The 14,948-nt window shown below is 39.7% G+C and overlaps 1 protein-coding gene across 6 annotated transcripts in view; it reads left to right on the top strand.

Moving 5' to 3' along the window:
- CAB39L (calcium binding protein 39 like) overlaps nt 1–14,948 on the top strand; it is a 60,797-nt gene that overhangs the window by 34,692 nt on the left and 11,157 nt on the right. For all 6 annotated transcript variants that reach the window (XM_085577911.1, XM_021528409.4, XM_085577905.1 and 3 more), the window contains 4 exons: nt 2,024–2,188; nt 6,437–6,555; nt 10,954–11,122; nt 14,620–14,679. In XM_085577911.1, the coding sequence (XP_085434037.1) occupies nt 2,024–2,188; nt 6,437–6,555; nt 10,954–11,122; nt 14,620–14,679 (513 nt within the window). The remainder of the gene's footprint in view (nt 1–2,023; nt 2,189–6,436; nt 6,556–10,953; nt 11,123–14,619; nt 14,680–14,948) is intronic.

Here is a 14,948-nt window from a genome sequence, read left to right as displayed (position 1 = left end):
AGCAGCAGGTGAGAGATGCCTCTTCAGAGCACTGTGGAGTTATGTTATGCAAATTGATGGGGTGGTATTTGAAAGCATTATGATTTTCTTTTCAATGTATGTGAGCAATATACAGAAATTATTGATGTGTCTTTGAACATTCATTAATTTCCAGTTAGCTTTTACAAATCACTATTGCATTTTCTGTGTTTGTCTTGAATTTTTTTTTTCACCTGCTCTGCTAACAAAAGGCTAACTTCAAGTTAAGGTTTTTCAAAGTTGTGAAATGCTGTCCTGTCTTCAGCATCCTGCCTGTCAGTTTGCTGTCATTCTCAGCTTTGCTTTCAAACCTGTTCCTTACTTCCTTCCCACTCCCTGCCAAACAATCCAGTTGGCCTTGCTGCAGGTCATGTGTGTATTAAATATAACCCAACCCAGAAGGAGCCGCTCCCTCTGTAGCCCCATGGCTGGAGCAGGCAGGATTTACAGCACACACATCCACACGAAAAAAATTACTCCTATCCTCCACAGAGTCTTTATTTGTTCAAAGTGGAGCAAAGGTGTGAGGAGAGCATGAGCCAGAGGTGCCATGCTGCAGCCAGTGGTCCTTTTCCTTGGGAATGGGTATTATCACTCACATCTGATTTTGACCTGCTGACTGCATGAAACAGCTGTTACCTGTTTACAGGTGTGTGTCTTTCCTTTCCCTGTTGTAATGCTTCTGGTCAAGATACTTTGTAAGGTAATTCTGATTCATGCTCTACATTAGGTACCTGAAACATTGCATAGGATTACTATACTCTAGGTGGGAGCAAAAGATGTGAAAGATCTATTTTACTTCAGCCTGTGGAGCTTTACTAAAGCAAATTGTTTCATTTAAATTTCTCAATCTGAGGCTGAAGTGCCTGTGTGCTCAGTGAGCAAATCCCTTGTAGAAGATGCTGGCTCAAACCATACCTGATGAGGAGAAATAGGGGTGGCAGTGCAAAGCTGTGAAGCTTTGGCTGGGATAAAGTGAATTTTTTCCCTAGTAGCTGGTAAAGTGCTGTGTTTGGAATTTAGGATAAGAATGAAGTTGATAATACTCTGATGTTTTAGTTGTTGCTGAGCAGGGCTTACACTAAGTCAAGGCCTTTTCTGCTCTTCAGCCCACCCCACCAGCGAGTGGGCTGGGGGCACAGGAAGCTGGGAGGAGACAGAGCTGGGACAGCTGACCCCAGTGGGCCAAAGGGATATTCCATATCACAGGGCATTATGCTCAGTCCATAATGCTGGGGGGAAAGCTGGCCCAGGGCTGCTGCTCAGGAACTGGCTGGACACTGGGTGCTGAACAATTGCATTGTGCATCACTTGGTGTTTATTATTATTGTTGTTGTTATTGCTACTATTTCTTCCTTCCTTTTCTATCCTATTAAGCTATCTTTATCTCAAGCTAAAAATTTATTTCCTCCCCCCAGTTCCTTTCCCCATGTTACTGAGGGATAGTGAGCAAGCAGCTGTGTGGTGTTCAGCTGCCTGCTGGGTTAAGCAGTGCCACAGGGCTGTGAGGATTTATTTGGTTTCCCAGCAGAGGAGCTGGGACAGCCCATCAGGAAGCAGTGGGTGGGGAGGCAGCCTTTGGTACCTTCATTTGGCACCTCTTGCCCACGTGTGCCATGGAGCCCACTGGGGAGGACAGGAGGAGCAACAGTGAAATTGCTGCTGCCTCTGCAGGGCCATGCCTGCCTCCACATCTCTTAATGGGTCATGCTGGCACTGATTGGTAATTGCTCTCTTGGTCCTATTTTATGCCCATGGTCTGAAAATGATGGTATGTCATGTATAAATTGAATTTATCTTGTGTATGGTCTGCAGGGTGCAGTATGGATGCTCCAGCCTCCATGATTACCTAAAATGATATAATTTTGCAATAGATAATGATAATTGTAAGTACATTTAGAAATATTTGTTTTGAAATGCATGTCTTTTAAAAGAACATACTTTTTTTTTTTTTTTTTTTCTGTTTCATTTTTTTAAACAAACCCCATTATCTGCTGGTGAAAAGGCATCAGAGGAAGTATCAAAATCTCTGCAAGCAATGAAAGAAATTCTGTGTGGGACCACAGACAAAGAGCCACCCACAGAAATCGTGGCTCAGCTGGCACAAGAGCTCTACAACAGTGGCCTTCTAGTGACACTTATTGCCAACCTGCAGCTGATAGATTTTGAGGTAGGTCAGCATCCATAAACTTTATTCATCTCCTTGGTCTTGGTGTTGTCAGTGACTAGAGCCATATTTTTCTGAAGTCTGAATAATTTCATTGCATTCAAAACTGTATTCCACAGGCTGAAGAAAGCTGCTGCTCTAGATTGGTTGGTGTCCTGAAAGACATGCTCGTACACTAGCAACAAATCTGATTTTTAAAAAATTAAAACAAAAACAATAAAGAAATATTTCCATGTGTATCCAAACAAGATAGGACATGGTGCTGGGAATACTGTCTAGGACTAACCTTGTAAACTGCAGGGATGATCTTTGGGATAGTGCAACTAGAGCTACCTGCTGTCTCTGAAGAGTGTCCAATTTAGAAAGGGTTCAGGGACATGGAATAAAAATAATTGGAAGCATGGCGAATTTCATGTGACAAAGACTGAAAGAATTAAAATAGTTTAGTTGAGAGAAAAGGAATTGAAAAACACGTTAAAAACAGACAGCAGGTTGCAAGGTAATTTGGTGTCTCCCACTTAATTGTTTGGATTAAAAGAATAAAGGAATATAACATTTTTTTCATGGTAGAAAGATTAATATGAATGTATATGCATATATATTATTTAATTTGATATATTTAAATTGAAAATATATTTTATATTCTGTGGAACTTCTTGTCAGCTTTGTTGTTAAAGCAAAAAACCTAGTAAACAACTGTTCTGACAACTAAACTTGCTTGTAAGTTAGGAGAAGAGTTATACTAGAAAAAATTGCAGTAATTCAGGATAAATATCAACCCTGTTGATTAACTGTTGACTGGAGGGATGGGAATGAACTCTGTCACTGTCAGGTCATTGTCATTCTTGTGGTTTGCAGTCAGCTGTGACAGTGGCCCCCAGGGCATAACTGCTGTTGCGAGTTCCATGATTTCTGTGGCTCCTGGGCACTGGTGATTCCTCACAAGTGTCCGACCAGCAGTGGGAAATCCCCAGCCACCAGGAGCCAAACCTCCACTGAGATCTGGAACAGGAGCAGTACCCAAGGTACAGGCAGCTGCTGGAGAGAAAAATCTGTTTCTCAAAGAAATCTGATTCTCTCAGAGACACCTTTTGTAGGAGTCATATGTAGAAGTTATCATCTTTCCATTTTATAAATTAATGAAAGGGAGGAAAATAGGTGATTTCACCCCATACCAGCAGTAAATCCAGGATCGAGGACTGATTTATTTACTTTGTATTAATTTTTGAATGGAATTTTTCAATTATTGAAATTTTTTAGTGGAATTCTCTCATTTTTGGCTCAAGGCTTAAGTTCAGGAAGTTTTTTTTCATGATTTGTCTTCTCTTTCATCTGGTTACTGTTAAACGTCTAATTACAAAAATACTCAAAGCCCAACAGCCCAATCTCTTAAAAAACCCTGTAAGAAAAATGGAGAAGAGGAAAGGAGAAGATATTCTAAGCACAGAAGGGACACTTCTGAATTATTTTAGTTACACGACAGTCTGTATTGCTTCTGCCAGAAAAAATTCTGTATCAACATATTCAAAATACAGTCTTTAAAAGCAAGCACTGGATGAAATATCCAATCTGTTGTTGGATTGCTGTTATTAGAAACAATTCTCATAATTCTTATTGCAAAATATATTTTTTATTAATTGCAAAAGCTTTCCAATCATGTAGCCAAGCTGTTTTACATGTTCTTTGGACAAAACACTAGAAACCAAATGTCACTAAACAAGAGGACAGTAAGAGCATATGCTGCTTTGTCTTCATGTCTTCCCACTGACTTTTCCAGTTTGTCAATTTTTCTGTTTCTATTTTGTTGTATTGGTGGGCACAGCTGGTATTTAAGTTGCTTCATTGAACAAGCAATTTCATCGCACTGTAACATGCGAGTTAATTTTTTGATCTGCGTGTAATGGTAAAAAGCAAATCATAAACTACTGAAAATCTGATTTCTGAAAGCAATGATGTTACTTTGCTTTGTCCTGACTCCCTGTGTCCTCCTCACCAACCCTGCTGCCCACTTTGATCCCAGTTTTTCACACGTAAACTTCCCTTTGAAGATGTGTTTTCAAAGACGGTGCAGGGAAGACTTCCATCACACATCCATAGAAGAAACAGGTTTATTGCTTCTGCCACTCAACAAACAAGATACAATTTCAGTAATGATATTGTTATGAAGCATTAAAGTCAGGTTTAGGCAGGAGCCCAGAATCAAGATCAGACTGGGTTTTAAAATTTAAAATATGAAATTTATTTTTGAACTTTAAAGAACTGAGGCAAATATCCAAAGAGCAGAAGTCCACTAAAAATGGAGATGTTATTGTGTGTAAGCCTAAAGGTTCACAAATTGTAAAGCCCCTAAAAGAGGTAGTAAATAACTACAAGCCCAGGACTGGTGATTTTATAATCTTTCCCCTACTTTGCCTTGAAACAGGGGTTAAATTATGGTATAAGTATTATACAATTTTTTATTTATATAATGCATCCCTAGCAAGTTTATTTTGTTCTTGTCTAGCCACTTTCTCTTCATGCTGCCTTATCTAGTGCTTCAGTGGCCTTGTGCATTTCATTATAAGGCAAAATTCAATTGCAGATCCAAGTAAGGAGTGTTTCAAAAGCACTCCTGCAATTTTAATGTATGTCAGGTGGTGAGGGAAAATCTGTCATGGTTCCCTCCTATTTGCCTCCTTTCCCTCCTGAAGAACCCACGGAGATCAACTCTGGCTCTCGCTGTCACTGATCTCTAGAAAATTAGCTATAATTGAATACATCTATCTATATATCTATATCAATATCTGTCTCCTCTGTGCTCATGGATATTTTGTTGCAATGCACACAGTATTAAGTAACTAATAAAAAATTTAGCATAGCAGAGAGGATCACTTAATTTCTGGCCATCTTTGCCTCACCCTTTCAACAGCTCTTCTCTGTCTGAATTGTTTTCATCTTTCATCAGTAACTGCTGAAGCCCGTGGGGATCACAGGATTCCAGGCATATGATATGGGTGTTGTAAAGATAGGGGAGAATGGGATGACTTTATACAGAATTAGCCTATTTGAAATTATGTCCAAGGGTCAAAATAGTGTTGCAGACAAAGGCAGATGTACTGGCCTGTACTGATTTGATTCTCCTGTTTAATTCCCTGAGCCTCCAAGTCTCCAGTCCAGCTGGGCTGGAACAAGTAGGAAAGCAGAATATTTTGTGTTCCTCAGCACTGATTTATTTGTAGAGGTGAAACCAGGGAATTTTCCTCCGTGTGAAACTATCTGCTCCTTGGCTTCAAACATTCAATAATTTCTCTGCCAATGAATGTTTGTCCTCCCAAGACAGATCAATCAGCATGTACAGATTATAAGTGACCTTTTGCTTTAGTTTGCCCTGTGCACAGTGACCTGCTGTTGACTCAGTGCCTTGGTTACAGGTCCTTAGTGCGGCCATCTCTCACCTCCCTTAACTCCACATCAATTTGTCTGCTGTGCCAGGAGAGAAACTGGCAGGGGAGGAAGAGGATTTCTAATGCAAAATGTATTGGTGAACCTCCTGAATAAATAGAGCATCATTTGGAAAGACCTTTGGAAAGCTGTTTGCACAGGGAAACATTTGCAGACAAACTGTGATTGTATAGATAGGTGCATATAGCACAGCATCAGGGCAAAGAGAAGAACTTTAATTTTGATTAAAGCAGAGACATGTACATGGTGCAGCTGTTCTATTGGTAGTATTTCTTTCATTTTTCATGGTAAATAATGGGCACAGTTAAAATTCAACACTGATTTTCAGAAATGTAATCACACTTGGAGTTGTTTGCACTGGACTGATAAAAACCTTTAGCTTTTGAAGTATAGGCAGTGTGGCAGTGGTTTGGTACCAGCTCAATTACTCACATTTGGAGGCTACAGGAGTAACAAGACACACAGCAACAGCATGCTTGGCTCAGGGTAGTGGCTTGCTTTTATGGTGCTTTCGTGTTGCTATTTGAAATAGCCAGGGACTTGGGTGGCAGTGTAAGAGGAATGCACATCTTCATTTAGGAAAAAAACATGCAAATGGGAGTGGGGAAGTCAGGAGCCTTCAGAGCCACCCGAAGGAGGAAGCCTTCTTGGGGCATTAGAGAAACAGCAAATATGAGGCAGAGACTGGAGAAGAAAAAAAAGGCTGACCTGTTCTAATTTCATTTTCATTTGTACTTTAAATTGATGTTATAGTAAGTGGTTGTTTGCTCATGTTTTTCTAAGCAAAGATATATTTTGCTTCTTTAACAGGGCAAAAAGGATGTTTCCCAGATATTCAACAACATTTTGAGAAGACAGATTGGCACACGCAGCCCTACTGTGGAATACATTAGTGCCCATCCACATATCCTATTCATGCTTCTAAAAGGGTAGGTGCTTTAATTTGAGTTTCATTAAAGAGCATTTCCTGGAACATGCTAGCATTGCAGTTGATCTACTTTCACACTTTTAGTTTAAAAAAAATTAAATGATTTTCAGATTTTGTGTCAGGTTTCTTACTTTCTTTTTTCATATTGACTTTCATTCTATGGAACTCTATACTTTTTAATGATTAGATTATTTAATTTTGTTGTTATTTCTTCACCAAACTTGATTTTGAAATAATTATGTGCTGGTTGTTTTTGATTGCACCCCATGTGATGTGTGCTCCATTTGTCACCATGAACTCTTGTGTAGTATTGTTGGTGACTGCTCAGGTTCATTTAGACCTTTTTGCATTGCAGGAGTGACCAACAGTGGTGCCTGTAAATAACTGGAGTCAAACTGAAGCACTGAGTGGTAGAACAGAGAGAACCAAAATGCATTAAAAGAGTAGTTGTGCCTGTGGGACAGACTTCTCCAACACTTGTGGCCACAAGGGAACTTCAACTTTAAATTCTTTCTGTAATTAACTCCACAACTTTCAGCATTTAATGGTTTCTTTGGTCTTATAAACCTCAGGACAGTGATGACAATTCTCTCCATCATTATTACAAACTGTTTTTAATTTCATATGTATATATAATAATTTTATTTCCTTTTCTCTGTCTTTACTTTTTCAGTTTTTCACTCATTTTGATCTTGCACATTAAGCATGTATCACTACCATATGTCTGGCCTTTATTTAAAGATAAAAAATATTTTTGGATTATGTCCCAGATTTTCTTTGGCATCTGTAGCAACCAAGAATATTAAGATGATAGTAAAGTCTTTATGCATATGTGCTTCTGACAGACATTTTACAGTAAGTGACCTGAGCTGGTGGATGAATTTAAATAGCATCACTTAGATGCTTTTTTTTATTTTGAGAATCTTGCTGCATGCAGCAGCGTGCCTGTGGTCCTCGGGCTCCTTGTTCATGATAGCAACAAGGAGCCATCATTGTGGCTCTTGCAGCCCTCTGCAGCACTGCACTGGCTCAGCATTGCCATTTCTGGAATGTCTTGTTAAATAGTGCAGTTGGATCCATCAGTAGAAGTCCAGAGTCAGTCATGCCCAGCCTGAGCAGCTGCTGCAGAACAGTGTAATGCCATCAGACATGATGATGCTTTTCCTGCCTGTGTCCTGCTGCTGGGACTATCTAAAAATGAGCCCTAAAATCTGTGCCTGCAGTCAGGGCAGGGCCCTGAACACACAGACTGCTGTGTGCCCATGGTATGGGGTGTGCGTGTGCAGTCAGATGCAGGATTGGGAAACAAGCATCTCACGTAAGACAACACCACATGAAAATGTGACTTGAGGACATGTTTTCTTATTTATTCAATGCTGAATGAATTATATTATTTATACTATATAGATATATATTTATATAATGCTATAGGAAATATAGGAAATCAAACACTGCTAAAGGAAAGTGGATTTGGCTGACTTGTGCCATTCTGTGTTTGTTATATGACATCACATTACCTGGAGAGAAAAAAAATCACCTCTACCATGACTATAAAAGAAATGGCCCAAGCCTGTTGTGACTGCTGTACTTCCATTGGATGTAAAATTTCCTCTGCCCCCTGTCAATCCCCAAAAGCAAAAGGTTGCTTTTTTGTGGCTTAATGTGAGCTCTGTTGGGTGGGAAGGATCTTCAATCAGAGCTCTCACCCAGTGTTTCCAGTGGAAACTCCAGTGGAACTGCCAACTTGAGATAACAGTTCCTACCTTTTAGGTTTCATTTTACTTGTTGCCTGCTTCCTTCCATCTTCTCAGCTTCAGAAAACACACAGCACATAGTTCACTTTTTTTTTTCCTTTCTTTCATTTGTGTAGGTTGACTTTGCTGCTGCACAAGGACTTCCTTTGAGAGCATCTTACTTTCTGTGTGCAACCTTTGTGTATAGAATTTCAGATGAGTACAGTATTTGGTATACAGAGAGAAACAGTTGTATTTGGGCCAATTTTTTGCTCTGATGTCAGCCGATTACATTAGCCCAGATATAACTTTGGTCCCTTATAATTTAAAATATTTTCCCTCTAGGACAGTGACTGTTGAGGACTTAGTTAATGGCACTTGCATTGTTTCTCTCAAGTGACAAATTTAGAAGCTTCTTTATGAATATATATCTAGATATCTGTGCCTCATGCCACATGCTATCTGTACCCTGATCACTGCCCCAGCCTGTGTTGTGATGATCTCTTTATATCACAGCTCAGTTAAGGCTTTAATGGTATATTGGCTGAGGTTGTAGAATTCCCCTTGAGTTTATCCAAGGATAAACTCAGGCTATACAAGTAATGTAAAGTCAGATCAGAATACATCTGTTTGAGACCTTGTGTCTTCCAGGCTTGATGCCTCCCAAATCTCCTGCCTGTTCTTCTCACCTTCTACCATCTTCTGCACTAACCATGGAAGAATTATTCGCTTTACACAGAAATGCATTTCTGCTCTCAGTCTGGCCTCTTTCAAACTCCACAATAAGTGTTTTGAAATACTTCAAGTCCATTGTTTCATTTTCTAGTTCTCTCCAGTATTCACTGTGTGGGGGTTTCTTTAGGTTGTAAGTCCATCCAAACAGAGAAGAACTCAGTATTTTTTTCTGCTGTGGAAATACATCAGCATAGAGCACTAAATGCTCATTAGAAGTGATTTTGAATCACATTTCTATCATTCCTGCCTGGTGGCTTTGCATGTAAATGTGGGTGCAAAGGACATGCTAGCTATGACTGGGCAGCCTATAAACTTCTTCCAGGCTTATTCCAGGCACCAAACCCAACTTCCCTCACTTGTGTGAACAGCCAAAGGCCCATAACCCACTTCCAGATAATGGAGCATTTGACTGAGAATGATTCTGTTGATACTTAATGTTTTTAAAAGTTATTGTGCTGGAAACAATGTAATTTGCTTTTATTCCAACCAAAATACTCGTTAGCCAACTATTAAATATTTTCCTGGCTGCACTCCTTGGAGCAGCTTTGCCTCATTTTCCTTAAAAATTAGTATTCCTGTTAATGGACTTGATGCCTCAATGAGAAACATCAGTGAATTTCTGCTATCTGAAGAGTTAGAAATTCAAGTTTGCAAATGTTTCCACAAACTAAAACAAATAGGGGCTTGAGTGTCTGCATTTCCTTGAGGGTGGGAAGCTTCATTTGCCTGTTTGGAACAGCAATCCATTTTCATTAAGCCAACTATTGTTGACAGCAGGTTGAAGTATGCAGCTCTGGTATGCTTGCAGAACACAACTGTTCTTTTAATTGCATGCTAGGGGTAAATTTGAGGGCCCACTCACTTACAGCACAGATGGCATTTTGTGTTTTTCTTCCTTTTTTTTTTTAAGTTGTATTTCTTTTGGCCTAGTGATAGGAATTAATTGTGCAAAGGAAAAATGATGCTGATAAATTCTGGGTGATAATAGTTCTGATAAAGTATAATCAGTTTATTGAAACAGTGCTTTCTGTCCCCTTGGACTTCACCACTTTCACATGATTTCTGGCAGACTACTGGAAAAAAATCCATTTTAAATCCTTTTTGACTGTTGGATTTCATCCTTTTTTTTTTTTTTAATGTGTTTCTAACAGTTTTGTTTCATATTAAATTCAGTTTTAAAGAAATCAAGACTTTAAAGAAATTGAAGATGATCTGAATTTCCTCCCCCTCCCTCCCATCCTTCCTCTCCAAGGGCGAGATGTGTGCTGGCTCCTGGCTATTGCAGTGCCTCATGTGCCATAACAGGATTGTAACTTGAGGAATGAGTGCTTGTGTCCTGAACACAGCCAGAGCCTCTGCAGAAGAGGCATTGAGCAGAACCTCTCTGAAACTGAAGGAAAAAATTCTGAGCTACAGAAAGCTTAATCCTGTGTAGACTGCCTGGAGAGACTTCCTACCTTCCTCGTTAATACTGCAGAGTGATGTCCTCTAGAAGAGGAGTGGGAGGTGATGGATGGTCATGAGGTGTTGCAGTTTTCTTGGATAAACTGAGGAGCTCAGACTTAAATCTGATGAGGGAGATTATATTGTACAGGGTGTGCTTTCTCACAAATCCAAAAGGGTGAAGAAGCTCTGTTAAAATGTTGCACAGTCTCCACAGTCTTTCCACAGAGAGGGGGTGTAGTGCAAATTTACACTGAAATGTGTTTTGGCTTGGGAAGAGAGAGGTTTGCAGTGAAAATTTCTGGCAGCCTTGTCCGGGGTAAGGTCCTGCAGCTGGGTACAGCTCTGTGGCTGGGAGCTGCCCTCCATGTGTGGTGTCCCTTCTGGCACATGTTCCCTGTGCTACAAAGTCCCCTTTTGCTAGAAAGGTGCCTGTTTATCTTTGTTCTCCTATGTTTTGATGCTTTCTGTTTCTCTTCATTCTCCAGATATGAATCCCCAAATATTGCCTTACGTTGTGGAATTATGCTGAGAGAGTGTATCCGCCATGAACCCTTGGCCAAAATCATACTATTTTCAGAGCAGTTCAGAGACTTTTTTAAATATGTGGAAATGTCAACATTTGATATTGCTTCTGATGCCTTTGCTACATTCAAGGTAAATAATTCAGTATATGCATCACAGTTTGTGTCAAAAGCAGCCCTCCATCAGAAGTCATCACTGAGCATTGTTGCTTTGAACTGGGTGTCTTTTTTGTTGTTCAATAAAGGATATAATTAATTAACCCATGGTCTTATTGTAGCAGGATTCACAGCAGCAATCACATCTGCAAAAAATCTTTAGAGAAATGTAAATCTGTATTTAATTAACACTCTTCACCTTGATAACTCAGTCTTTTATGCTACCATTTAAAACTCAAATTAATCATGTATTACCTAGAGTTCTTGTAAAATGCATAACCTTTTTCTCTGCCTACCTTCCCCCACAACAAACCCACTGCCCATTGTGACCACACGAGTGAATAGAAGGCATAATTTAAAACTAATATTTGAAATAATTGTAATTTTTGCTGTCCCTTCTGAGTTCAGCAGTCAAGTATAGATCAATGCCAGACCTGCTGATTATTTGACAGTATATTCATAGTCTTATTTTTGTGACCCATGGTTCAGTGTAAGGACTGCAGTCCTAAATGCTAAGTAGCTGGAAGCACTGGATAAAGTCTGTAGAGTGTACCATGTAGAGTTTATGTTGTATTAAAAATGAGGTTGGGTGAAGATGCCAAATTTTTTGGAGGTTGTATGTGACTATCATCCTTCCCACCAGGTGCTAGTACAGTCTTTGAGCAAAAAAACCAAAATAAATTCGATGCCTGTGAACTTCACATGCAGGGAACATTAATTTATTTCTGAAAAACACTTTAAGAAAGCTGAGGGAAAATCTTTTTAGTTAAAGACTCTTCTAAATATAGATCTAACTCCTTTTTTTTTCTTCTATCACTGAGCTCCCTGCTGTCATAGAAACACATTGTTTATTCTTTCCTTTCAAAGCTAATTAGAAACATGATTAGATAGACCTCAGGAGTAATTGTAAGGAATGTTAGAGCTCAGCTCAGTGATTCTACATATGCTGAAACCTGGCTTTTTACTGGTATTTAGTAACCTACTGAATGGGATAAAGATTTGCATAATGGAGATAACGTTGCATTCTTCAGTAATGACTTGAGCAGGATTAGCAATTCAAATCACCCCTTAATCAATTACAGCATCTTTCCCTTAAGTTTCACTGTTGTGGTGTCCATTAGGTAATGGTTATGAAATTCAAAGCAGCACAGAAACACAGACAAGGTATAAAAATGCAACATAACTGTTGCATCTTTTCTGTTTCTGGTATTTTACCCTATGCTCAGAAGAATATTTGTCTCTGATCAGAAAAAATGCTCCTGGACTCAGTTCCCAGCTTGACAGAGGAGATTTTTATCATCTCCCCAGGTCCTGCTTTGAGCAGGACAGCAGAGCTTGTTGGTGGTGATGGACAGTCTTCACCCCAGCCAGGAGGCAGGAAGGGGATAAGGGTCAATTAAGCAGTGGCAGGGACTGTTGACTGCTACAACCTTCCCAAAAAGAAGAGAGATTGATGTCGTTCATAGATCTACAGCTGTAGAATGTACTTCTGTCCCCTGTGAACTGAGTGTATTTTTAGCTGGATTTAAAAATAGGATTCTACATCCTCACATGCACTGGAAAGAGAGGAGTATGAGGGCAGTTCATGCTCAAACAAAGGACAGGATTCACTGTTTAAAATGCTTGGGGGAAATGTATAACAGCATTCTAAGGTTTTTTTTGAAATTGCCTCTTATCACCTGATACATGGTCGGTTCTGAAAAGAAAACAGCTGCTCGTTTTGTCTCCTGTTTGTCTGTTACTCTGAATGGCTGGAACAGCAAGAAGTGATGTGGAAGCAATTGAAACATGGAGCTACCTCATTTCTAATGCTGGAAAAATAAGTGCTGTGATCGTTTGCTGGCTGGATTACTGAACTCACGTTTTCATTTCTGGTGTCCTTGTGTTGGGTTTGTGGTTGCCACCAGGATGTCTGGTCAGAGCTGAAAGCCTTGGATAGTCTATTCACCAAAGGAGAGCTTAATTAAACGTGCATGAAAGTCTGAGGATATTTATAGTAGAGAAACACTGGAATTATGATGTGGAGATGTACTTCTTAATTAAAGTTATCCAGGTGCACTGCAGAGAGGAAACAGAGCTGTTAAAAATGCAGAGGAAAAGGGCTTGTATTTCAAGGCATAAGCTGTCTGTGGAGGGTGCAAGCAGCAGTTGGAATGTGCTGGCTGAATGCTGCTGCTCCACGCATCCTTGTCATTTCCTATGAAAAACTAATTTTGGATTATATTTGATTTGTGCCCCCTATTGAAGGACTGGTACTTGCCTCTGAGTGCCCCACATAAAAGCTCCTGAATCATGTGTTTCACTCAGCCTTTAAAATTGCTGTCACTGCAGTCCTGCTGAATGAAGGGATGTATTTAAAACAGGCACTGGGTTCTGTAGTGCTCCACTTTCCTCTTGTAATTGATGGCAAAAATAAATTAAAGGATTAGTATGTAAGGGATTTCTTTTATTTGTGAGGATGTGTCTGTTCATCTGCTTGAGCTCCTCATCAGCTTCTGCCTCTGCCTGGGTGGGGAAACCAAGAAAAACATTATAAAAAAGAGCAGAAAAAAGCCAGCTTGGTTCACTGAAAAATACCAAGTTGAGTGGACTTCATCAGGCAATTATTGTGATCAATGTTGTATTTTAAAAGAAGCAGTAAGATAAAAATCATACTTACATGCCTCACACTGGTCACTCATTTCATAGCTATTCATCCAGTAAAAAGACACAGTTTCTTCTAGAGCTGAACATTTACATCTCTGTCACTGGGCACCAGCATCACCATTCTGTAGGAGAGGTTCTTTCAATTTAAATTTGAATTAGTTAGCCTTCTGGAATGGGAGACAATCTGTCCAGCTGTATGGAAGTTGTGCTATTGCTTTGTGTCAAAAAGTCAACCCTGGGTAGAAAAAGTTCTACAGAGGAGACTCATCCCACTTACCTCAGACTCCTTCCAGGGAAGGGAGTGGAGGTGGAGGGAGCCTGGATTACTTAGCTTAAGTTGGTGCCTAGCTTTCATTATGAAACAGCTATGTGTATATACAGTGGTTGAATTCCAATTTTCCTTGTATTCTTGGAGATGGGCAATAGCAATTCAGGCTTAGCATCATTCCCAGCTCTGGGGTAGCATGTAGGTCACTTTTGGCTTAGAGACTATAGCTTGTCCTCCATAAAGGGTTAATTTTCTTTCTTCCTTTTTCCCATCCCTGTTTAATGTGAATACTGTGCACTATGACATATCAACAACAAGAAAAGGTGGGAGAGAAACAGCAATAAAAAGAAAGAGTATTAGACTAGTTCTGTCTTGATTCTGTTAGCATTATATTAACTGAGTTCTCCCTAAAGTCCTACTAATCACTTAATGAATGCAATGTTATTTGTAGAAATCATCTTGTAAATGCTTTCTGGTCAGAAATGCTGAAATAAATTTGAGAATCAAGGGACAATCACAGCAATCACTCTCTCAGGTAACCTTTCTCTGTTCTTCCCCAGGACCTGTTAACGCGGCACAAATTGTTGGTGGCAGAATTTCTGGAACAAAATTATGATGTAGTAAGTATCAATGCTGAAAGACTTAAAAAAAATCTGTTTATGCTTGGCTGCAAAAAAAAAAACAAAAACAAACATGCACAGGGGGTTTTGTGCTCTGCATAAACTCCTCACGTAGAACTGCAAAACCAAGCACTGCTTTGTACTGGAGCAGAATCCACGCCTGGCGTGTGGAATGCAGATACCCCCTCTGCACACACCAGGCACACACACCAAGGTCTCAGGAGAACCCAGAGGTTAAGAGCAACTTTTATTCCTCGCCATGTGCATTG

Source organism: Lonchura striata, chromosome 1 (genome assembly GCF_050655825.1).
Source record: "Lonchura striata isolate lonStrDom1 chromosome 1, ASM5065582v1, whole genome shotgun sequence".
Lineage (NCBI taxonomy): Eukaryota > Metazoa > Chordata > Aves > Passeriformes > Estrildidae > Lonchura > Lonchura striata.
Note: the sequence above shows the minus strand (reverse complement) of the source record. Positions and strands in the feature narration are given on the sequence as shown.